Raw genomic sequence first — 24,268 nt, 5'->3', positions numbered from 1 at the left:
TATTCAGTGTAAGAGTAAAAAAAAAAAGACATAACATTTATTTATTATACGTTTATTTGATTCACAGCTTATGTGTTTTGACCTCGACACCCCACCTGCATTTTACCGCAAACTTGCGACTAGTTAACGTCCTAAAGAAGGCGCAATCGTAGATAACGTGGAGCTGCTCAGCACTGGGCCGGCGCTGCTTGCCCCGCGCTCTGGACAGCCTTCTCAGATCCAGGTTGACACCAGTCGAGTTAGGGCTGGAGCTGTACTGTTGCAAACTGATGAACCGGGTGCAGAAAGACCAGGCTCCTGTTTTTCCAGAAAGTTTAAGTCTCCCCAGTTGCATTATTCCACTATCGAAAAGGAGGCGTTGGTGTTGATTTGGGCTTTGCAGTTTTTGAAGTCTGTAACAAGTGATATTTTTCCAGTTGTGGTATTTTCAGACCACAGTCCACTTGCTCTCTTTAGCCCCTTTCACACAGCGCGATGAATTGCCAGAACGCCTTGTGTGTGAACGCAAACACGACCCGGGATTGATGCCGGGTTGGGGACCTAGTAACATTGCCGTGTTCAGTCCCGGAACGCGCGCTGTGTGAACAAAAGCCGTAATAATGCCGTGTCGCAGTGATGACGCTGAAGCCGGGATCGTTCGCCAGCTGTGAAACGGTGCGTAATGCGCAAGTTTATTACCCTGGTAATCCAGAGTTCTCGCGAGAGCACAAGTTGAATTTGCTCAGCGAGTTACTCTGGTGTCGGGTAATGATGCTCATTAAATATGCCCCTCGATCTGAGCTGCACCAATCACAGCGGGTTATCTGATATAGGCGGGTCAGAGGCGAGATGATGACAGCACTGTGACGTCGAAGTCCTTAGTAAACATTGCAAGATGGCTATGGATGAACACCAGTTGTTTGAAACGGCTTTGGCCGCTATAATGAACGAGTTAGACTTGGCTTTTTATCTAAAACAGGAACAGAAGACGCCGCTCGAATCCTTCCTTTGCAAGAAGGACGTTTTTGCTGTTTTGCCGACCGGATACGGCAAGAGTCTAATCTACCAGTGAGCTCCGCTGGCAGCTAAGCGATAACTTCTTGTGATTGGTCGTAGTGTTATCCAATTGTGTGCAGTGAGATTTTCAAATGCATGCTTGGTGCCGCCCCTCGAGCTGGCCGAGTTTCATTAGTCGACGCCGGACCATTAATCTTTCAGATTTAGGTCTGGATTTCCAGGCTACAAGTTTATGATCGAATCAGAGAACAACATGCACAAGCGTGGTTTCTCGAGAGAGATCGCAGCTCATAAGCAAACTGAAGACGCTGAGACATTACAGTCACATCGATGTCACGTGTGTTTACGGGATTTTTACGGGTTGTGTGTGAACGCACTCTCTGATTCTGGGAAATCACTGGCAGTGTGAATGAACCAAAATCAAACGAACCCGGGTCAAATCCCGGCTCACTTTATCCGTGTATTTTCCGGAATCTCTGTGTGAAAGGGGCTTATGAGAGCCCAAACCAGCGTCTCATTCTCTTTCTGCAGCCCTGTCCTTCTGAGATCTGACACAGGGTGTGGGACATGTTCTGGCTAACCCTTATCTCGAGTCTCTGAGACTGGTTCAGCTGATGTTGTGGTGGTTCTGTGTTCTCTCACTGTGACTGTGGCTTCTCCTGAGGCGAGATCAGATGAAGAAGACCCACACTGGAATGATTTGGGGTTAAGTGGTTTTTCGCTAATTAATAATTAATAATAATTTTCTCATTTGTTTCGGAGGTCCTTTGCAATGGATGTTAATGGATAAATTCCTGTTATTAATGGATATTAATGGATACACTCCTGTTATTAATGGATAAGATCCTGATATTAATGGATATTAATGGATAAAATCCTGTTATTAATGTGGATATTATTGGATAAAAGATTGGTGGATGTTGATTTTAAGGGGCGGGGCTTGTGTTGTGTGTTTCAGAGCTGAAGCTGGATTGGTGGATGTTGATTTTAAGGGGCGGGGCTTGTGTTGTGTGTTTCAGAGCTGAAGCTGGATTGGTGGATGTTGATTTTAAGGGGCGGGGCTTGTGTTGTGTGTTTCAGAGCTGAAGCTGGATTGGTGGATGTTGATTTTAAGGGGCGGGGCTTGGTTGTGTGTTTCAGAGCTGAAGCAGGATTGGTGGATGTTGATTTTAAGGGGCGGGGCTTGTGTTGTGTGTTTCAGAGCTGAAGCAGGATTGGTGGATGTTGATTTTAAGGGGCGGGGCTTGTGTGTTTCAGAGCTGAAGTTCTCGGTCTTCGCTCCGTCATTGGTGGCCTGTTCGTGTGTGACGGCGGCTGTTGTTCGACTGAATCTCCTGAAAGACTCGCTCAGCGCCGACGACCTCCTGCAACTCCTGAGGAACGCCCTGGACCTGGACATGGTGAGAACACACACACACACACACACTCATACGGCCAGTGTGTGGACCTGGACATGGTGAGGACAAACACACACACACACACACACACACACACACTCATACGGCCAGTGTGTGGACCTAGACATGGTGAGGACACACACACACACACACACACTCATACGGCCAGTGTGTGGACCTAGACATGGTGAGGACACACACACACACACACACACACACACACACACTCATACGGCCAGTGTGTGGACCTGGACATGGTGAGGACACACACACACACAGTGTGTGGACCTGGACATGGTGAGGACACACACACACACACACACACACACACACACACACACACTCATACGGCCAGTGTGTGGACCTAGACATGGTGAGGACACACACACACACACACACTCATACGGCCAGTGTGTGGACCTAGACATGGTGAGGACACACACACACACACACTCATACGGCCAGTGTGTGGACCTAGACATGGTGAGGACACACACACACACACACACACACTCATACGGCCAGTGTGTGGACCTAGACATGGTGAGGACACACACACACACACACACACACTCATACGGCCAGTGTGTGGACCTAGACATGGTGAGGACACACACACACACACACACACACACACACACACACTCACCTTCATACACACTGGAGAACATAATCATGCTTCCGTAAACCACAATCAGGACAGGGTCAAAATTAGGACATAAAAAGTCTAAATTATGACAAAAAGTTAATTATAACATAAGTAATGACATATAATTTATTTAGACTTTATGTCATTACTTTTGTCATCATTAACTTTTTGTCATAATTTGGACTTTTCCTTATAATTACAACTTTTTGTCAATTTTGAATTTGATCCAAAAATCAACATAAACCTCATAAGTATGACATAAAAAGGCTAAATTGACAACTTTTTTTCATAATTTTGAATTTTATGTCCTAATTTAGATTTTGTATAAAAAAAACTGTTTATTAAAATAATTATGACTTTTTGACATACTAAGACTAAATGATGACAGTCATAATTATATAAAAAGTCTAAATGATGACATACTAAGGTATGATTATGATGCAAGTTTAAATGATGACGTTCTCTGTGTCTGTGATTCAGGCTTCCCTGCTTCAGTGTTTCTCGTCTCTGGAGGAAACCATCGGCCTGACGCTTCCGTCTACACCTGCGGATCGGGATCGGGATCGGGACGTCCCACTGGCTGATCAACTCTAGCCTGCTTTCCCAGTGTTCCCAGTTCCACTGCACTGGTTGACCATGTTCACGTTCGTCTTTTACCTAGCAGATGTTCTGCTCTGTCACACACAGTCAGTGATTAATTCTACGCTTGGCTTGTAACTTTTCTCAATTTTAAACTTGAAATATGTGGAAATAAAATATGAGGATGGTGAAAGCTGGTTTACTTCTAACATAACCTGGTCAATCTCACACACAAGTGTCACATTTCACCCTGACCTCAAAAGAACATTTTTTTGCTTTAAGAAAATTAAGCATGTTTTACATCATAAGACAATTAAGCACGTTTTTATCCAATTTCACAGTTTTTTTTGATAAAATCAGTATAAATTAAATTCAGAAAAAGAAATGCTTCCATGATCAATTCCTACAGTTTAAAATAATCAATATTTTGCATACTAATTAGCAGTGGGGGTTTAAATGCAATGTAAATAATGATGCAATCTTAATTGTAAAATCTTTTTGTCTTTATTTTAGGGTAAAATATATCCGGGATATTTTCGGACAGGTTTGGAAATGGACATTTTTAAGATTACGATAAGAAAAAGTATATTTTAGCGAGTTTTTATTTGTGCATTTTCTGGTTTCAGGTCAATTTTAGGAAATTCTTTAATTACTTTGCTGTGTTTTTTTTTATTTACTTTACTTAAAAAAACATCTATATAGTTTTTCAGTGTTAGTTTTAGTTATTTTAGTACGTCAAGTTAAACTAAACAAAAATCTGAAATGTTGCTTTGGCAACTAGCTAAAATATATATTTTTTGTATTTTATATTTTATTTTCTTTCATTTCAATTAACAAAAATGTTCTAGTTTTAGTTAACTAAAATAACACTGGTGTCGGGTCAAACTACCACTTCAGAACTTTCATTATTATTTCTACAAATATTTGATCACCAAAATGACATATTTAAGCGTTTGTTTTTCTTGAAAAAAATGTAACTCGACACCCTTGCCTCATTTAGTATGCGCGGCTCTATGAATATGCAAATTCACCCCGCCTCCACTCACTCACTCAGCTCAGAGAGCCACTGGTTGACGATCACACGTTGATCTGATTGGTTACAAGGTAGTTTGTGACGTCAGAAACACCAGCGATTTCAAAGCGTGTTTTTGAGACTGTCTTTGGTTCACTGCAGTTTTAAGGAGGAAATACTCAGCAATGGTGTCGACTTATGAACTTACACATGCTTTGTGTTAAAGCACATTAAAAACACCACATAGACACATAAACTACATTAAAAGCTGGATCTTCACCACAGGGGGACTTAAACATGTGAACTGGAACAGTCTACGATAAAGTAATTCAAATAAAGATTATCATGGGAACAGAAGAACAGACATTCAGAGCGTTTTCAGCTTAATTTGTGCTGTTTTATTGGTCCACTGACTCAAACAGACATCAGGGCAGATCAATCAGGCACTTTGGCAAGTAAGCATGCAGAAACTCAGAGAAATATGACACCAAACAGAAGAAAAACCCTTCATAACCACAAAACCCCTGACAAGATCTCACTGCCGCTCTAATGGACTCTTACAAACACTGAATGAAGAGTTTAGACACTCAAGAACAGCAGATGTACTGATGAACACCCTGTTATGACACTGAAATATCATTCTTTCCTATTCTTAACTTGCCTTTACGACTGGAAGTAAACGTCCAGATGCCCAAACCAGTAAACCCCACCAGTTCAACACATTTCTCAAGGATTTGGAGACTTTTAGTTTAATCCTATTCTGTGAGGAGGTCACGGCGTATTTCCCCATCCTAATAAACTCCTATCGGCACAATTTAAACATGTAACTAAAGTCTAGACTACATAAAGTCATAAAAAGACAATAGTTTAGTGTATCCGTCGCACACATGATATAATCAATGGCATGTTGTAAAACTCAGAAATTGGCGGGAACGATCTTAAGGACTTTAGTCAATCTTTGCCAATCGAGACCTTTTGAGTTCTTGCATGTGTTCTTGTACATTTTTGTCATCAACCACCAATATTCACCTTTAAAACAAGTTCACAATGGATCTTTGGTACTTTTTGACTAGCCAACACCCTAAACAGTCACGTAACCGCCAAACATTTCACAGGATAACAAGTTGATCACTTGACAAAATAAAAGGCACTTTTCTCAAATCAAGTCTACATTATAAAAGCAATTTTGGTTGCAAACGCACCAAAAAACTGCCGTTCCCTCGTTATGAAATGTGTGTCCCAAATGAGTCTGTCGCACAGGACTTCCTGTCCTCTTGAAGACCCACTTCCTGTCTGGCTTGAAGCCGTTCCAATACCAGCATTCGTCAAGAACGAACAAAACCCTGTTTTGTTTCCAACTTGTTTACCTTTCTAGGCACAACCGAGTTGCAGATTCTGCACTTCATTGTCGTTGTCCATGTTAGCTAGCAGTTCGCTCCCAAGGCTTGCTTGTAAGTCCGAGTGACGTTTTCGCAGTCGGAGATTGAAAACACGCTATCGGACACTCCTGCGCGATAGCAAGCTACGTCCATTTCCCAGTGTCCCTTGAGCAGAGACCCTGGCCCGTCCTCTCTTAAGTCGAGGAGATTATCAGCGGATACGGATCCTCGCATTTTTCGTCTCTCCATCGGAGCGACGGGAATCTCCCGATCGGGAAGATCGAGTCTGTCGAAAGACTCGGAGGAGAGAATGCTGTCCTCGCTGATTGCGCCACTCGGTCGGGATTTGTTGGCCACCGAGGGCAAGGAAGGCGAAAGCTTATCCAGAGATCCGAATCCCTGGAGTCCTCCGGAAAACTTGCCGTGGCGTTTGAGGATTCCCTTGCGGTTCTGCGCAGGCGACGGGTTCCCGAGAGTCCGTTCGGAGTTGTAACTCTCCGGGGATGAGGAATAATATCCCGACTCGCCTTCGGAAGGTTTCTTCAGGATGCCTTTAGGAGGTGGAGGAGGCGGAGCCAAAGAGTTCTCGGTTTTCTCCTCCAAGGGCGTAGCCTGGGAGTCGCCAGGAGCCGGTTTCTGTTTCAGACTCCCACGCTTCTTCAGGATGCCTTTGAACGGACGAGGCGATTCCTGCATTGTTTGCGAAACGTTGTTTTCTTTGCGCGACCTGCGTATTGAGCGCTGTCGCTGAACTGGTTCTCCTCCACCTGTACGCAACAGGCAACGCATCTTAGAGCCGCTTTCCAGGAGAGGGCGAGAGGTGCGGCGTAGCCAGTCTGCGATGCGCGTCGGGCCGCCGGTTTGAGACGCTACATGTGTCGCGCACACCGATGCGGTGTCGTTCTGAGCCTGTAGGGGGAGCTGATAGCCCCAGTTGACCCACCAGTGACCCGCGATCTCATCCAGTGTAGCTCTACGCTCTGGGTTCACCATCAACATCCAGCGGATCAAGCCACACGCATCTGTGGGGCGACAAAGAGGATTAGCACTGGATTTAGCAACAGGGATGTCCAATCCTGCTCCTGGAGGGCCACCTTCCAGCAGACCCTAAATAACCCTTATGTGCTCTGTTCGTTTGCGGGTTGCGGGTCTTTTTTTTTTTTTAAACAGATGTAATTTTACTCAGTTTATTAATGTTTTTACTCCTTATTTGTGCCGTTTTGGGATGATTTATTATGTTAAAAAATATTTTTTTTAAATCAGATTTTTATGTAAAATTCACTTTATAAAAGACACACATTTCTAACTTCTTTCATTCATGGGGATAACATGGGTAATTTGACATGGTTTAGTGCAAGATTTTTGGAAAATGCAGTTTTAAAAGTTTTTAAAATGATCACTTTAACCAGTAGATGGCAGCAGAGCTCCACTATTTGCTATCTGACTAAATGAAAGACATCTTTTTCACAAGTTTTTCCAGTTGGATTCATATCTACATATTATAAAATAAAATTAAAAAATAAAAAAAAAACTGTTTTTCAATAATGTTAATTTTGTCCATTTTCTAAGCGTCAAAATCACAGAAATTTGTAGAATTATATAAAAAACAGATGTTTGAAATAAATGATAAACTCAAAAGACTCTTTTCTCTTTGTAACATCTTGTTCAGGTTTGATTACAATCATAATTTAAAATTTTTGAAAAAAAGTTTTTTTTCAGTACAAAAAATGCTAAACTTTGTTATTTTAATTTTTATAATTGTGATTTCATAATAATGTAGATATGAACATGAAAATCTTTTTTTTTTAAAGATGGGCAAAAATCTTACACTAAACCATGTCAAATTATCCATGTTATCACATGAATGAAAGAAGTTAGAAATGTGAGTCTTTTATAAAGTGAATTTTTCATAAAAAGAATAAAAAAAAAACTTTTTTTATTAATTTATATAAATGTAAAAAATATAATAAATCCTCCCAAAACTGCACAAATGTGGAGTAAAAACATTAATAAACTGAGTAAAATTACATTTGTTATAAAATTACCTGGCTATTACGTAGCCTGGGATCCCCAAACAGCACGAGTGTGATTATTTTTTACACACTAACATAAAAAACAGATATCATTACAATACATTTTTTTTATGTGTAAATCTAGAAAGTGTTGACAACTGTACAAAGTCTCATGCCAAAGAGAACTTTTTATTTTATTTCAGCAGAAAGACCCCAAACAACGCACAAGGGTTACACACACCTGAACCAGCGACTAATGGCTCCTAAAGGTGTGTTTGAGTCGAACTCTGCAGAGAAGACTGCACCCTACACCCCTGGTCTACAACATTAGACTTCTGGCGACTGGAAGTCATCCCTGTTTAGTGAGAGTTGGCGATGCGATGCGATGCAGGCGTGTCAAGCAATGTGGCGCAGTTTCAAAGTTCTATGCAAATAATCAACCATATGGAATGCTGAATGCTAATGGGAATGAAAGCATGGGAGTGCACGTGTGCAAGATACTGTGATCCATTGTTCCTGAAGACACACCAAACGTACACATTGTCAACTCTTCCCGATCAAACACACCTGACTCAACTCAGCGCATGCTGGTAGAGACTCCAGGACCTAAGAATAGATTGGTGAAAGTGTGTACTGTTGGGGTGTGGCTCCAGGAACAGGTTAGGCAAGGCTAGCTCATGTTACTCTGGGCAGTTTCTTGCTTCTCTATGATTTGCCATATGCAGGGATAGTGCTTTAAAGCAGAAAGATTCTCAACAACACGGAGGCTATACGACCTCCGGCAATAAAGCTGCGTTCGTTGTGAACTTGACTCCCAGATCAACTCAGTTTTATGAGTCTGCCGAGGTCAACAGCACACAGTTCAGAGCGCTATCGGCTAGGAATAGATAAGCTCTACCTATAAAACATCGACACGGTTCACTAAGTTTGGACCTTCGACAAACATCGTAAACCAGTTCCGTGTCCCGGTTTAACCCTCTGGTGCTCTTCACGCGTTTATTTCTTTACTTCAGTGAAATTAATGTACTATATTTTAGTTCAATAATGTTTTTTGTATTTTTAGGGGATTTTATGGTACTAAATTATATTTATGCTGTATTTATAATCCATTAATTCACTTTTTGAGCATAGACCTGAACATTACATTTCCAACTTAAACTGGTAAATCTTGATGCTTTAAAGCGACAGACTGAAGTTTGATCTCTTTTTAAAGACGACACTTGGCAGATTATTGCTGACGTGAAAAAAAGTTGACTTAAAAAAAGTTACAGATTTTTACGTTTATTGTCATGAAAAATTATTCATATTTTATCAAAAACACGTTTTACTCTAAAACTGTGAGAAAATCAAATCCATAAATCTAAACAAGTTGTGTTTCAAATTTGAGGTTGATATCTCAGTAAATGAGCGTTCAGTGAGATGTTGTTCGGCTGCAGTTCCAAACGCTTCCACTAGAGGAACTTCGTCTCGCATTCATTTCCAATGCGTCATTTCTGACCGCGACTATTGTTTATAGGAGCATTTAACCTGTTCGAATCATGTCCATGATTTGTGTGTGTGTGTGTGTGTGTGTGTGTGTGTGTGTGTTCACATAGCAAGTGCCAAAACGTTAACCAAGTTTCGTACCATTCCACTGAAATAAATCAAATAAAAAAAAAGCTAAATTGTACGCTCAAACGTGACTGAAGAGCACCGACTGAAACGGTCACGTGACTGCTCTGTTTCACTAGCGCCTCACCGGATGGTTTGGTGGGTTTGCGGTAGTTCCCGCTGCTGATCTGCTGGACCAGGTTCTTGTGGTCGTGTCCGTCGAACGGCATGGCTCCGTGAACGAGTGTGTAGAGCAGAACGCCCAGAGACCAGCTGTCCACCTCCGGGCCCCGGTAGGGCCGGCCGTTCACGATCTCGGGGGACGCGTACAGCGCACTGCCACAGTACGTCTGCAGGAACCCGTCGCCCTGGTACAGGTTCGACAGCCCGAAGTCAGCGATCTGAAACACACAGTGGGTTAACCGTCAGCGCTCATCTCACACACTGAACGCAGGTTTAATAATACCAGGGAAAACAGAAGTATCCGAGATAACGTTTCTGTGGAAGTCTGGGAAATTCCCAATGGAAAAGGTTTGACAACCCAAAACCGAGTGGTTTCGATTAGTGCTGTGCTAAACCTGACAACCGCGGAACAGAAATAATAGATTAGCAGATTTTAAATGTTAAGTCGCATCCATGGAAACGTCTCGTCAGCCCATACATGTAAGCTTTGTCGGCTGTTGTGTTGTGTTGTGCGATCTGGTCACCCGATCATCAGCGGATTTAACAATACTCCATCATTATTCCACTGGACATGGACTCTCTCGTTTCTTTTCCCAAATCTTCACTCACGTCTCGCCCATTTTTGCAGGGGATTATAAACATTTCTTCCTTTGGTTCGCTCTTAATTAGGCGAATATATAACTAGATTAAAAAGTTCGTCGAGACAAACTTTAAGTTGGCTTGAGAAAGTTTGGACCAGAAAGTTTGAGGTTTAAAGTAGTTTGAAGATTAAAGTAGTTTGAAGTTTAAATTAGTTTAAAGTTTCAAGTAGTTTGAAGTTTAAAGTAGTTTAAAGTTAAAAAGTTTCTAGGGTGTTTCTAGGGTGTTCTGGGGGGTTGCTATGCTGTTGCTAAGGTATTCTGGGTGGTTGCTAGGCGGTTGCTAGGGTATTCTGGGTGGTTGCTAGGGTGTTCTGGGTGGTTGCTAGGGTGTTGCTAGGCGGTTGCTAGGGTATTCTGGGTGGTTGCTAGGGTGTTCTGTGTGGTTGCTAGGGTGTTGCTAGGGTTACATTATATTCGCATTCTTTACTGTGGTAAAGTAGAAAACGCTGTAGGAATGATAGCCTATACCTTTTTACTTGCACGTCAAATTATTTTTAACACAGTTTGTGCTTGTTATTAGACACGGTAAGGCGCGTTCATTTATCTGTAAAGCACGCTTCACACGCGCGGGTGATTTTAGTTTAGCTTTCTCTGGCAGCGCAGAATCAAACATAGATTAAATGTCTTTGTGGAGGATAAAATTCACTCTTCAGAGCGTTTACAACCAGCAGAACACATGAAGATATCAGAAAAGAGATGGTCTTGTTTTAAAATATTGAACTTTATTATATTATTTAAGTTAACATGATTTACTGATATTTATTTCAATGCTTTACAGGCTTTAGTGTGATGTTTCTTTGACGGAAGTGCTAGTTTCGTTACTAAATGGATGTTTGAGCCTCGTTTATTATTATTAGTATGTTATTTCCAAAGCTCCGCCGCAGTAGTCGGTCCATTATCTTAAACTCAGCCCTAGTTTCGACCAGTGCCAGTTTTATTGCTCATCTCATAAACCGAACGCAGATTTATGCCGTTATCTCATGCCAGTTTCGATTGGGTGTCTGTTTTATGGCCTCTTGTTTAATAAAACCAGGGAAAACAGAAGTATCTGAGATAATGTTTCTGTGAAAGTTCCCAACGGAAAAAGCCGTCTGAAGACTCGATGGTCCGTGTGCAGAGTGACTTCATTCATAAATCAACAGCAGAATGATTTTCTGTGCAAGTTTACGTCATAAATGCACATATCCGGCTGATGATTCTCAACCCTCTGCTGTTCTTCACGCGTCGCTCAAAAATGACAGAAATTTATATATTTTTTATTTCAATGAAAACATTTTTATTTAATATTTTGTATTTTTAGGGGATTTTATGGTACTAAATTATATTTACGCTGTATTTATAATCCATTTATTCACTTTTTGAGCATAGACCTGAAAATGAGATTTCTAGCTTGACCTGTGTAAATCTTGATGCTTGAGTTTGATCTCTAAAGGCGACACTTGCATGTGAAACACAGACTGTGGTTTCGATCAGCGCCTCTCATAAACCCGATCTACATTCATGCCACTATCTCACGCAAGGTTTATGGCCTCTTGTTTAATATTACCAGGGAAAACAGAAGTATCAGAGATAACGTTTCAAACAGACTATGAAAGTCTGGAAAATTCCCAAAGGAAAAGCGTCTGCGGACTCGAACCTCCGTGTGCAGAGACCAGGGTTCGTACGAGGGGCTTAAAGTGCTGGAAAACAGCCATATTTATGAAGAGGTCCTTGAAAAGTGCATGAATTATTGAAAAACTAAATATGTGTGTTTAATTTTATGGATTGTAAAATGAACGCTGAAGTCCGTCTGATGTAGATATAGAGACGTTCCTCATGGCTGTGAGTGTGAGATTGCTCATATAAATATGCAAGTCTGTGATCCAGCTTTAATTCTTCAGCTCAATCATATATTCATGAGGAATAAATCAGTCTGAATCAGGAGAGCGATACCTTAGTCACAGTGTCCTTTCACTGGTTAGAGTTCCACAGGCATTTTTTGTGCTGCATTTTGTATTATTAGTTTATTTTTTATCTGTTTACCTTTTTTAGAATTAGAAAGATAATGAAGATATTGTTTGATAAGTGAGATCTCTGACTGAAAAGTCCTGGAGTTTGATTTTCCAGAGTCAACGAGTTCATTGGTGCAGCGCCAGCGGGACGATGTTCTGCGCAAGTTTACGACTTTACGCAACAAACAATTTACACATTTACAGTATATCCTGAGGTCCAGTGAACCTGCTGTAAACTCCTGAACCTGTCCTGAACGTACCTTTATATTGCCGTTGTCGTCCAGCAAGATGTTCTCCAACTTCAGGTCGCGATGAACAATCCCGTTCTGTTAGCATAAACAGAGACAACAGCGTTTAACTCAAAACTCAAAACTTTCACACTCATTTACACGACAACTGCATTCTGGGGGCTTGAAAAAGCAAACTTTTGAGATTCAAAAGTGAACGTTTTTAAAGATGACGCCATTATCGTCTCAGTGTAAAACTACACAAACCTGAATTTGTGAAAACGGCGCCGTCATGCGTGTTACGTGTTCAGGCTATACACTGTAAAAAAAATTGTTTCGTGATTTATCAACTATTTTTCGTTTTCGTCAACTTAGATAATTAATGTGGTTCAAATAACATAATATTTTTCATTTGTCCTTCATTGTATTAACTCACATTTTCAATAAACTCAAAATTGTAAGGCAACAAGGTAACTTACTTTTTTTTAAAGTTAAACCAACAGTTTCTTTACCGCTTAAACTCATAGTGTTTGTTTTTGTCAGTTTTGTTGCAGTGCGCCACCTACTGGCCTGGCAGCAGAATACAGCATTTTTTTGTCGTTTTCGCGGATCCGTGTGAACGGGATCGTTTTAACGACGCTGTCGTCTGTACGCAAAAAATTTTAAGGAAAACGTTTCCATTTTCCGTACAGCGCTGTCGTGTAACACTTTCACAAGCTCATGTTATGTTTTATAGAACGGTTGGGATTAATCTGATTTATAAGCCGTTGTCCTTGTGATCAGTCGAGTACTGGGCAGAGGAACTGGTAATGAACATCAGCACTGGGCAGAGGAACTGGTAATGAACATCAGCACTGGGCAGAGGAACTGGTTATGAACATCAGCACTGGGCAGAGGAACTGGTAATGAACATCAGCACTGGGCAGAGGAACTGGTAATGAACATCAGCACTGGGCAGAGGAACTGGTAATGAACATCAGCACTGGGCAGAGGAACTGGTTATGAACATCAGCACTGGGCAGAGGAACTGGTAATGAACATCAGCACTGGGCAGAGGAACTGGTTATGAACATCAGCACTGGGCAGAGGAACTGGTAATGAACATCAGCACTGGGCAGAGGAACTGGTAATGAACATCAGCACTGGGCAGAGGAACTGGTTATGAACATCAGCACTGGGCAGAGGAACTGGTAATGAACATCAGCACTGGGCAGAGGAACTGGTTATGAACATCAGCACTGGGCAGAGGAACTGGTAATGAACATCAGCACTGGGCAGAGGAACTGGTAATGAACGTCAGCACTGGGCAGAGGAACTGGTAATGAACGTCAGCACTGGGCAGAGGAACTGGTAATGAACGTCAGCACTGGGCAGAGGAACTGGTAATGAACATCAGCACTGGGCAGAGGAACTGGTTATGAACATCAGCACTGGGCAGAGGAACTGGTTATGAACATCAGCACTGGGCAGAGGAACTGGTTATGAACATCAGCACTGGGCAGAGGAACTGGTAATGAACATCAGCACTGGGCAGAGGAACTGGTAATGAACATCAGTACTGGGCAGAGGAACTGGTTATGAACATCAGCACTGGGCAGAGGAACTGGTTATGAACATCAGCACTGGGCAGAGGAACTGGTAATGAACATCAGTACTGGGCAGAGGAACTGGTTATGAACATCAGCACTGGGCAGAGGAACTGGTTATGAACATCAGCACTGGGCAGAGGAACTGGTAATGAACATCAGCACTGGGCAGTATCTTGATTGCTGTTGGTGTCATCTTGTGAAAGCGACTCTACGCGAGTGAATCCCAGATGAGGGATCTTGATGAAGTGATTATGAGTTATTGCTTTATGAAATGATGTAAATGTTCCAGGTGTTGGAAGGGAATCTCCTGAGCAACAGAAACACTGTATCACCAGTTTCACTCAAAACACTTTCATAATTAGAGTGATTCCTGAGGGATCATGTGACACTGAAGACTGGAGTAATGATGCTGAACATTCAGCTTTGATCACAGGAATAAATTACACTTTAGTGTATATTCACATAGAGAACAGATGATTTACACTGGAATAATATTTCACAATATTAGTTTTTTGGGGTATTTTTAATCAAATAAACACAGTCTTGGTGAGCAGAAGAGACTTTTAAAAACATAAAAAATCTTACGACCCTAAACTGTTAAAGGCGGTGTGTGTGATCTGGGTGCTTCAGTTTCAGTGTAAAACAGTTTTCCGACATGATGGAATGTTTGCGAGGCGTTTCAGAAGACAGAGCGTCCCGTTACAGGCCAGAGCTTTTGTTCTGAGGTTAAACGAGGAGAACGGTTCGGCCTCCAGCTGAGAGACACAATCATGCAGGACTGGAATTCCTCACACACACTCACACACACACACACACACACTCACACACACACTCACTGAATTAACCTTAGTGAAAACCATGTTTGTCCATAACTCTGAGAACCTGATCTGGGCATCTTCTGGAGTGTGTCGTTCACACGGATACTTCAGAGCGGCACAACAGTTTGTGCGTCGCTGCTATTGTTGTGTTTGCTAGCCGTTAGCGTGGGTGTTCCTGCATTAGCGTGTGCTAGCGTGAACGCCTGCCTCAAACACTGTCCTCTAGATCTGCTCATTCATGCGGAGAGTAACGAGTGTTGTGCAATCCATTCAGTCTCACTGAAGCCCTGTTCCACCCTCCTCAGCGCACAGCAGCATTCTGGGTAGTTTTCCAGGCTGTGAGAAACGTTCACATGACGTCGAACTAATATTTAGTCTTGCTGACCTTTGCTTTCACAGAGATGTGTTGAGACGTGTTCCTGAACCCTAACCCTAACCCTAACCCTGCCTGTGCAACAACACATGTACAACACCTCAGATCTTATAGAGGATTATTGTTATGACTGATATCAGTCTTTTAAATTAACGTTTTTATAGCATCAACACGGAAATATTTTATTCATTGTATTTTAAACTTCTTTACAATAGTATTCTATTAAACTATACTATCCTAAACTATACTATTAAACCGCGGTGGCAGTATTAGTGTGTAGTGTGTGTAGTTGTGTACTCACGCGGTGGCAGTACTGTGTAGTGTTGTGTAGTTGTGTGTAGTTGTGTACTCACGCGGTGGCAGTACTGTGTAGTGTTGTGTAGTGTGTAGTTGTGTACTCACGCGGTGGCAGTACTGTGTAGTGTTGTGTAGTGTGTAGTTGTGTACTCACGTGGTAGCAGTGTTGTGTAGTGTGTGTAGTTGTGTACTCACGTGGTAGCAGTGTTGTGTAGTGTGTGTAGTGTTGTGTAGTTGTGTACTCACGCGGTAGCAGTGTTGTGTAGTGTGTGTAGTGTGTGTAGTTGTGTACTCACGTGGTAGCAGTGTTGTGTAGTGTTGTGTAGTTGTGTACTCACGCGGTGGCAGTGTTGTGTAGTGTGTGTAGTTGTGTACTCACGCGGTTGCAGTGTTGTGTAGTGTGTGTAGTCGTGTACTCACGCGGTGGCAGTGTTGTGTAGTGTGTGTAGTTGTGTAGTTGTGTACTCACGCGGTGGCAGTGTTGTGTAGTGTGTGTAGTTGTGTACTCACGCGGTGGCAGTGTTGTGTTGTGTAGTTGTGTAGTTGTGTACTCACGCGGTGGCAGTGGTGTGTAGTTTGTGTAGTTGTGTACTCACGCGGTGGCAGTGTTGTGTAGTGTGTGTAGTTGTGTACTCACGCGGTGGCAGTGTTGTGTTGTGTAGTTGTGTAGTTGTGTACTCACGCGGTGGCAGTGTTGTGTTGTGTAGTTGTGTAGTTGTGTACTCACGCGGTGGCAGTGGTGTGTAGTTTGTGTAGTTGTGTACTCACGCGGTGGCAGTGGTGTGTAGTTTGTGTAGTTGTGTACTCACGCGGTGGCAGTGTTGTGTAGTGTGTGTAGTTGTGTACTCACGCGGTGGCAGTGTTGTGTTGTGTAGTTGTGTACTCACGCGGTGGCAGTGTTGTGTTGTGTAGTTGTGTAGTTGTGTACTCACGCGGTGGCAGTGGTGTGTAGTTTGTGTAGTTGTGTACTCACACGGTAGCAGTGTTGTGTAGTTGTGTAGTCGTGTACTCACGCGGTGGCAGTGTTGTGTAGTGTGTGTAGTCGTGTACTCACGCGGTGGCAGTGTTGTGTAGTGTGTGTAGTTGTGTACTCACGCGGTGGCAGTGTTGTGTTGTGTAGTTGTGTAGTTGTGTACTCACGCGGTGGCAGTGGTGTGTAGTTTGTGTAGTTGTGTACTCACACGGTGGCAGTGTTGTGTAGTTGTGTACTCACGCGGTGGCAGTGTTGTGTTGTGTAGTTGTGTAGTTGTGTACTCACGCGGTGGCAGTGGTGTGTAGTTTGTGTAGTTGTGTACTCACACGGTAGCAGTGTTGTGTAGTTGTGTAGTCGTGTACTCACGCGGTGGCAGTGTTGTGTAGTGTGTGTAGTCGTGTACTCACGCGGTGGCAGTGTTGTGTAGTGTGTGTAGTTGTGTACTCACGCGGTGGCAGTGTTGTGTTGTGTAGTTGTGTAGTTGTGTACTCACGCGGTGGCAGTGGTGTGTAGTTTGTGTAGTTGTGTACTCACGCGGTGGCAGTGTTGTGTAGTTGTGTAGTTGTGTACTCACGCGGTGGCAGTGTTGTGTTGTGTAGTTGTGTAGTTGTGTACTCACGCGGTGGCAGTGGTGTGTAGTTTGTGTAGTTGTGTACTCACACGGTAGCAGTGTTGTGTAGTTGTGTAGTCGTGTACTCACGCGGTGGCAGTGTTGTGTAGTGTGTGTAGTCGTGTACTCACGCGGTGGCAGTGTTGTGTAGTGTGTGTAGTTGTGTACTCACGCGGTGGCAGTGTAGTGTGTGTAGTGTGTGTAGTCGTGTACTCACGCGGTGGCAGTGGTGTGTAGTGTGTGTAGTTGTGTACTCACGCGGTGGCAGTGTAGTGTGTGTAGTGTGTGTAGTGTGTGTAGTGTGTGTAGTGTGTGTAGTGTGTGTAGTCGTGTACTCACGCGGTGGCAGTGTTGTGTAGTGTGTGTAGTTGTGTACTCACGCGGTGGCAGTGTAGTGTGTGTAGTGTGTGTAGTCGTGTACTCACGCGGTGGCAGTGGTGTGTAGTTTGTGTAGTTGTGTACTCACGAGGTGGCAGTACTGCACGGCGGACACGATCTGCCTGAAGAACAGTCGGGCTTGGCTCTCGGAGATGCGCGGCCTCTCGCTCAGGTAGTCGTACAGGTCTCCTCCGCTGCCCAGCTCCATCACGATCACGATCTTATCCTTGTTCTCGAACACTGAAACACACACGACTCACTCTGAGTTCTCTGACATGCACTAACGAGCCTGAGGTATTCCTGGCGTTATGCTAATGAGCGGGGGGTAATTGTGGTGCGCTGAAGCACACTAAAGCAGTTTTTGGGGTTTGCCTTGATTACGTAATGAGAACAAAGAGGTTTGCGTGACTGAAGAATGCCGGCGATCTGGTTACACAACTCCTTTCACACTCACATACCTTCATATATGCTGATGATGTGAGGATGACTGAGCGACGACATGATCTCGATCTCCCGGCGGATGTGGATCAGGTCCTGGTCGTCTTTAATCTTCTCCTTACGGATGGACTTTATGGCCACCTGAAGGACACAACACACACACACACACACACTGAATACAAGCATCACAGGGTTCTCTTCAGTCACTGTCGCCAAAGAGATTCAAAATCATTCGCTCATTTAGTCATGCATAAATTAATGAAAATTATATTGAATCATTTTAATTTATTTTCACCAGTATCACAATATAGCCATATTTACATACATAAATGCATCAAAATCATCACAATATTTACAATTGAGGTAATATGATATTATATTAGTAGTTTTAGCATATTAATGTGATTAAATATGAAGCAAATATTTAGATATTTAACATATTACTGCTAATAATATTGAATATGTTAATTCTATTAATATAACTTATTTAACAATGTTTAATATTAATAAAATTTATTTATTAAATATGACATGAAACAAAAATGTAAATTTTAAAATATTTGCTAATATTAAACATGTTAATTATATTAATACAACAATAAAATATTAGTGCTGGGCGAGGGTTAATCACATCCAAAATAAAAGTTTGTGTTTACATAATATAAGTGTGTGTACTGTGTATAATTATTTCATATATATATAAAAACACACACATATGCATGTATATATTTAAGAAAAATGTGTTATTTACATATAAAAATATATATGCAAATATTTCTTAAATAAACACATGCATGTGTGTGTGTATATATATATATATAAATAAAATAATTATAAACAGTACACACACTTATATTATGTAAACACAAACTTTTATTTTGGATGTGATTAATCCTCGCCCAGCACTATAAAATATATAACCTATTTAATAATAATAACATTATATTTACATAATTAAACTGCAGAAATATTAGAAGTATCCTCATTCTAGCATGTTTTTGATTCATTACACAAACACACAACTCTAAACCACACAAAAACACCATTATTTCCACCAAATGACCGTATTTACTTCAGTTTTTGTGCATCGATAATGAAACGAGAGCAGATTTTTTTTGTGTTAATAATTTTTCGAAGGAAACTTATGCAACCTTGTCATATTGACAGTGATATTTGCACACATTCCTTCTGCTCACAGTAAAAGACTGAGAAGCTTCTCACACCGTCATGATCTCACGGTTATAATAGTGTGTGATGTTCAGGGATTGTAATGGTGTGATGTCAGTGGAACCAGTGCTTTGCATATGAAGGGATGCGTGAGCATGCTGGTCTTTGTGTCTCGGGTCTTTTGTCTCTTTTGTGAGTCTGTATGCGAGTATCTGCGTGTCATCAGGCATGTTTGAGATTCCACAGGGGATGTGTGTGTGTGTGTGTGTGTGTCTACAGGGTCACCAATGACCAGCAGATGGACAAACACAACTGAAGACACAGGAATCTCACACACCTGCGCTCAAACGTCAGACTGAGCGGCTTCGGGGAAGTGTTTTACAGCCTTGTGGTCTGGTGCTCTGAGACCAGAACCTGAAGAACCAGAAACAGCAACTCAAGAAACAGAAGTAGACACAAGAATAAGAGTGAAGCTCAAAACCGTGATTTCTAAGAGTGTACGATGACGCAAACAGGGAACGATGTGGACGTTATGAGCAAACGTTCCTCCAGTTACTTTAATAGAATAATACTTACGTTCCTCCAAATACTTAAGTTATCTGTTCTTTAATAATGTTCTCAAAACGTTAGAACAAAAACATTATTTATATATATACATCGTTCATGGAGCGTTTTTATGAATTTTTTTAGTTGGATGTCCATCTAACGTTTTATTTTATTTTATATTACTAGTTTCGTACGTTCCGAGTACATTCTAAAGTAACGTTCAGAGAACATTCTAAAGTAACGTTCGGAGAACATTCTAAAGTAACGTTCGGAGAACATTCTAAAGTAACGTTCGGAGAACATTCTAAAGTAACGTTCAGAGAACATTCTAAAGTAACGTTCAGAGAACATTCTAAAGTAACGTTCAGAGAACATTCTAAAGAAACGTTCAGAGAACATTCTAAAGAAACGTTCAGAGAACATTCTAAAGTAACGTTCCGAGAACATTCAAATGCGACGTTCAGAGATCATTCTAAAGTAACGTTCAGAGAACATGCTAAAGTAACGTTCAGAGAACATTCAAAAGTAACGTTCAGAGAACATTCAAAAGTAACGTTCAGAGAACATTCTAAAGTAACGTTCAGAGAACATTCAAAAGTAACGTTCAGAGAACATTCAAAAGTAACGGTCAGAGAACATTCTAAAGTAACGTTCAGAGAACATTCTAATGTAACGTTTAGAGAACATTCTAAAGTAACGTTCAAAAGTAACGGTCAGAGAACATTCTAAAGTAATGTTCAGAGAACATTCAAAAGTAACGTTCAGAGAACATTCTAAAGTAACATTCAGAGAACATGCTAAAGTAACGTTCAGAGAACATTCAAAAGTAACGTTCAGAGAACATGCTAAAGTAACGTTCAGAGAACATTCAAAAGTAACGTTCAGAGAACATTCAAATGCGACGTTCAGAGAACATTCTAATGTAACGTTCAGAGAACATTCTAAAGTAACGTTCAAAAGTGACGTTCAGAGAACATTCTAAAGTAACGTTCAAAAGTAACGTTCAGAGAACATTCTAAAGTAACGTTCAGAGAACATTCAAAAGTAACGTTCAGAGAACATTCTAATGTAACGTTCAGAGAACATTCTAAAGTAACGTTCAAAAGTGACGTTCAGAGAACATTCTAAAGTAACGTTCAAAAGTAACGTTCAGAGAACATTCTAAAGTAACGTTCAGAGAACATTCTAAAGTAACGTTCAGAGAACATTCTAAAGTAACGTTCAAAAGTAACGTTCAGAGAACATTCTAAAGTAACGTTCAGAGAACATTCTAATGTAACGTTTAGAGAACATTCTAAAGTAACGTTCAAAAGTAACGGTCAGAGAACATTCTAATGTAACGTTCAGAGAACATTCTAAAGTAACGTTCAAAAGTAACGTTTTCATAACGTAATGGGAAGGTTCTAGAAGAGTTCTGTCAGCTGGTTCACAGTCATGATAAAGGTGTTTGTGCAGCTCCGGTCTCCCCAACACAAAGACGGCATGATTTCTGATAAACCATTAGTGTGTTTTCAGGGAAGCTCTATAAATAGCCGGACCCGTCGGGCGTGTCGCAGTCTGTTATCAGTGCTAAGACCTGTCTCGACTCGCCCAGACTCAAACTCTCTCTCTTTCCTGAGAACGATGTCCTTCCTGATGCTGACCCGCAGGGAAAGTGACGCCGCAGCAGACAATGGGAGTCTAGCTTTACTGTGTCGCTCGATCTCGGAGGAAACGCATGAGCTGTTCCAGGAAAACCCCGGACTGATGTTGTCTGAGGAGAAACTGATTTCTCACTCTTCCTGCTTCCCTGTTTCACTTCATATGATTAAACAACTCAACTGGCCTGGAAAGGGAAAATGAAGCCAAGCACAAGCTAAAACACACCAAACAAGTTCAGCGACGGCCCAGAATGCAACTTTCTCTGTATTTATATTAATTACACCATCATACTCTTAATATACCATAGTGTTATATGGTACACTAGAATAGCTTTAAAAATGACTGCACAAAAATATCATTTTCTTAGTCAGCATTTTGGGAATAAAAACTGCTTGAGATATTAAGATTTGCTCTCAGGGAATAAATATTAGAATAATTATTAAGAGTAAAACGTATTATAAATATTAATTTTATTTTAATTATTAGCCCAAATAAAATGTTAAAATCATTACAAATTAAATATTTAAAATTTGAAATGTACAATAGATTCATTTATTTGAGGAATAAGTGTTTTCATCGTTATTTTCATAGTAAAAATAGTTTTCCATCTAAAAACTGCATGTTTAAACACAATTAAATGAACTGTACAAGTCATTTTAACTTCAATAATTGAATAAAAAAAGCTATAATTGCTTAAGAATGTCATTTTTACAGCATTTAAATCTAATAACGTTTGGTTTAGTGCCTCTAATGTGAGAAACACAAACTTTACCGCAGATATTTCCCAGAAAAAGACTTTATTCTTGTTTTAATAACTGTATGATCAGTAAGTTATGACAACATGTTTTTACTTTGCTTTAACTCATCAAAATAAGCCATTTTCAACTTTTTTTATACAAGTTACATAAGATTCAACTCATTTTTTAGTCAGTTTAATGTGATTTAAGTTGAAATGACTCAAATATCCAAGTTGATTGCGTTAAATTTAAGTAGATCAACATTTTTGTTTTACAGTGTGCAAAACGAGAGAAACACACACACACACACACACACACACACTGTGATGGTTATCTCCAGACGCATCATCATGAAGTGTTTCAGCAAGCAGACGTGACATCACTTCCTGCAGGATCTCGTCCTGATAAACTAACGGATCTAAAGGAAACTCCTATAGAACCACTGATGACCTGCGGGTCATGATCAGGGGTCAGAGGTCACGGAGAGCCAGGTTTGACCCCAGATCGAGAGGAATGTGTGTGTGTGTGTGTGTGTGTGTGAGGAGCCGCGGGCAGAGACGCAGAAAACCTGTTTGCTGAAGCTTTCCAAACTGTTCATAAACACAAGATCAATCATCACATCTCTCAATCGTTTACTCGTTATGCTCTGGCGATTTATTCTGGTTTATTATTATTAACATAATTCATGTTCAAATAGTGTGTCGGTCGTACAAAAAAACAACAATAAAATATTAGGTTTATACCAGTAATTTAATATTAATGATATTATAATATTATTCATAAATACAACAAATCATGAATAGTAAATTACTTTAATTATTGATTGAATTTATTTATGTTTAGTCATTTATAATAATATAATTAGTATTGCAACAGTGTGATAGATCTAATAATCATATCAGTCGTACATTTAACCAATGAAATATTAGACTTCCAATAATTTAATATTAATGATATTATAATATTATTCGTGAATAATAAATTACCACAGTTAGAACGATTTATTAACTCATATATATTTTAATATTCATAAATAATAAATTACCACAGTTAGAAAAATTTGTTTATTCTTATATATATCATAATATTATTCATAAATAATAAAATACCACAGTTACAAAAAAAAAGAAAAAAAAGATTTATTTACTCTTGTCTAACACTGTTAATAAATAATAAAAAACACATTAATGAATACTAAAATCACCAGCTATTACTCTTTATTAATTGATATATGAATATATGTGGTGTAATCTTGCGATGTTTCTCACCGTTCTGCCGGAGCGGTCCACGGCTCTCTTCACGCGCCCGTACGTGCCGTTCCCGAGGCTCTGCAGGAACTCGTACCGGTGTTTGATGTTGTGTTTGTGATGGTGTCTCTTCACCGCCTGACGCTTCGCGGGAGAATCTCCTGAATCCCCCGGAGCCCGCGCGGACCCGCCACCGTCCATATTACAAATGATATTATCATGAGCCGCGACACACGCGCAGATATTACCGAGCGAGCGAGTGGCGCGCGCGCTGATCATCCGGGCGCACTAGAGGCACGTGTGGGCGTGGCTCCGTTCAGTGGGCGTGTCTGTTGTCAGTGGGCGTGTCTCTAACGGGAAGTACCGCCCTCGCGCTAAGCCCATTGTTTGCTTTTTTTTAAAAGAATTTATTGAACAAAGATCACAGGGGATGCATGTATCACACACACACAGATAGGATAAGAAACTCGAGGTAAAGCAAGGCAGTAAATATAAAGTAATAATAAGTAGTCTACAAAAAAAATTTTATCATAAAACATTTAAAGCAATAAGTCAATTCAATTTCACCTTCATTTATACAGCGCTTTTAACAATATAGATTGTTTCAAAGCAGCTTTACAGAGATAAAATGAAATGAAAGTAACATATTGTTTCAATAGAAATTAAACATGCAATACATGAATAAAAATAAATAGAAATACATAACATGGAACTTTTCTTTAGGAAATCAGAAGGTTAATTATAATGAAACCGTAATGTTTTTACACAACAGAGCAGTTTTAACGGTGTTAAACAAAG

The 24,268-nt window shown here is 40.7% G+C and overlaps 2 protein-coding genes across 2 annotated transcripts in view; one reads left to right on the top strand and one right to left on the bottom strand.

Moving 5' to 3' along the window:
* Positions 1 to 3,817, top strand: part of ccnd3 (cyclin D3) — a 15,856-nt gene extending 12,039 nt beyond the window's left edge. Inside the window, exons 4-5 of the mRNA XM_084417330.1 lie at positions 2,254 to 2,396; positions 3,523 to 3,817. Coding sequence (XP_084273456.1) covers positions 2,254 to 2,396; positions 3,523 to 3,636 — 257 coding nt within the window. The 3' untranslated portion in view covers positions 3,637 to 3,817. The remainder of the gene's footprint in view (positions 1 to 2,253; positions 2,397 to 3,522) is intronic.
* A 1,191-nt stretch (positions 3,818 to 5,008) lies between these two features.
* On the bottom strand, positions 5,009 to 23,745 carry nuak2 (NUAK family, SNF1-like kinase, 2). The gene is made up of 6 exons (XM_084416895.1): positions 23,492 to 23,745; positions 18,153 to 18,273; positions 17,783 to 17,934; positions 12,690 to 12,755; positions 9,763 to 10,015; positions 5,009 to 7,034 (listed from the first exon to the last, which is right to left on the bottom strand). Exons 1-6 carry the CDS (start codon positions 23,669 to 23,671, stop codon positions 6,058 to 6,060), a joined length of 1,749 nt encoding a protein of 582 aa, XP_084273021.1. The 5' UTR covers positions 23,672 to 23,745; the 3' UTR covers positions 5,009 to 6,057.
* Positions 23,746 to 24,268: the final 523 nt, after the last annotated feature.

This window comes from Rutilus rutilus, assembly GCF_951802725.1.
Source record: "Rutilus rutilus genome assembly, chromosome: 8".
In the NCBI taxonomy this organism is placed as follows: Eukaryota; Metazoa; Chordata; class Actinopteri; order Cypriniformes; family Leuciscidae; genus Rutilus; species Rutilus rutilus.
The sequence above is the reverse complement of the archived record's forward strand: the minus strand, read 5'-3'. Positions and strand labels throughout refer to the sequence as shown.

Coding starts and splice junctions, on each gene's coding strand:
- nuak2 (XM_084416895.1), bottom strand. CDS start 23,671: ATGGACGGTGGCGGGTCCGCGCGGGCTCCGGGGGATTCAGGAGATTCT. Junction 18,274..23,491: donor TGGACCGCTCCGGCAGAACG/GTGAGAAACATC, acceptor TGTGTCCTTCAG/GTGGCCATAAAGTCCATCCG. Junction 7,035..9,762: donor CAAACCCACCAAACCATCCG/GTGAGGCGCTAG, acceptor GTCGCCCCACAG/ATGCGTGTGGCTTGATCCGC.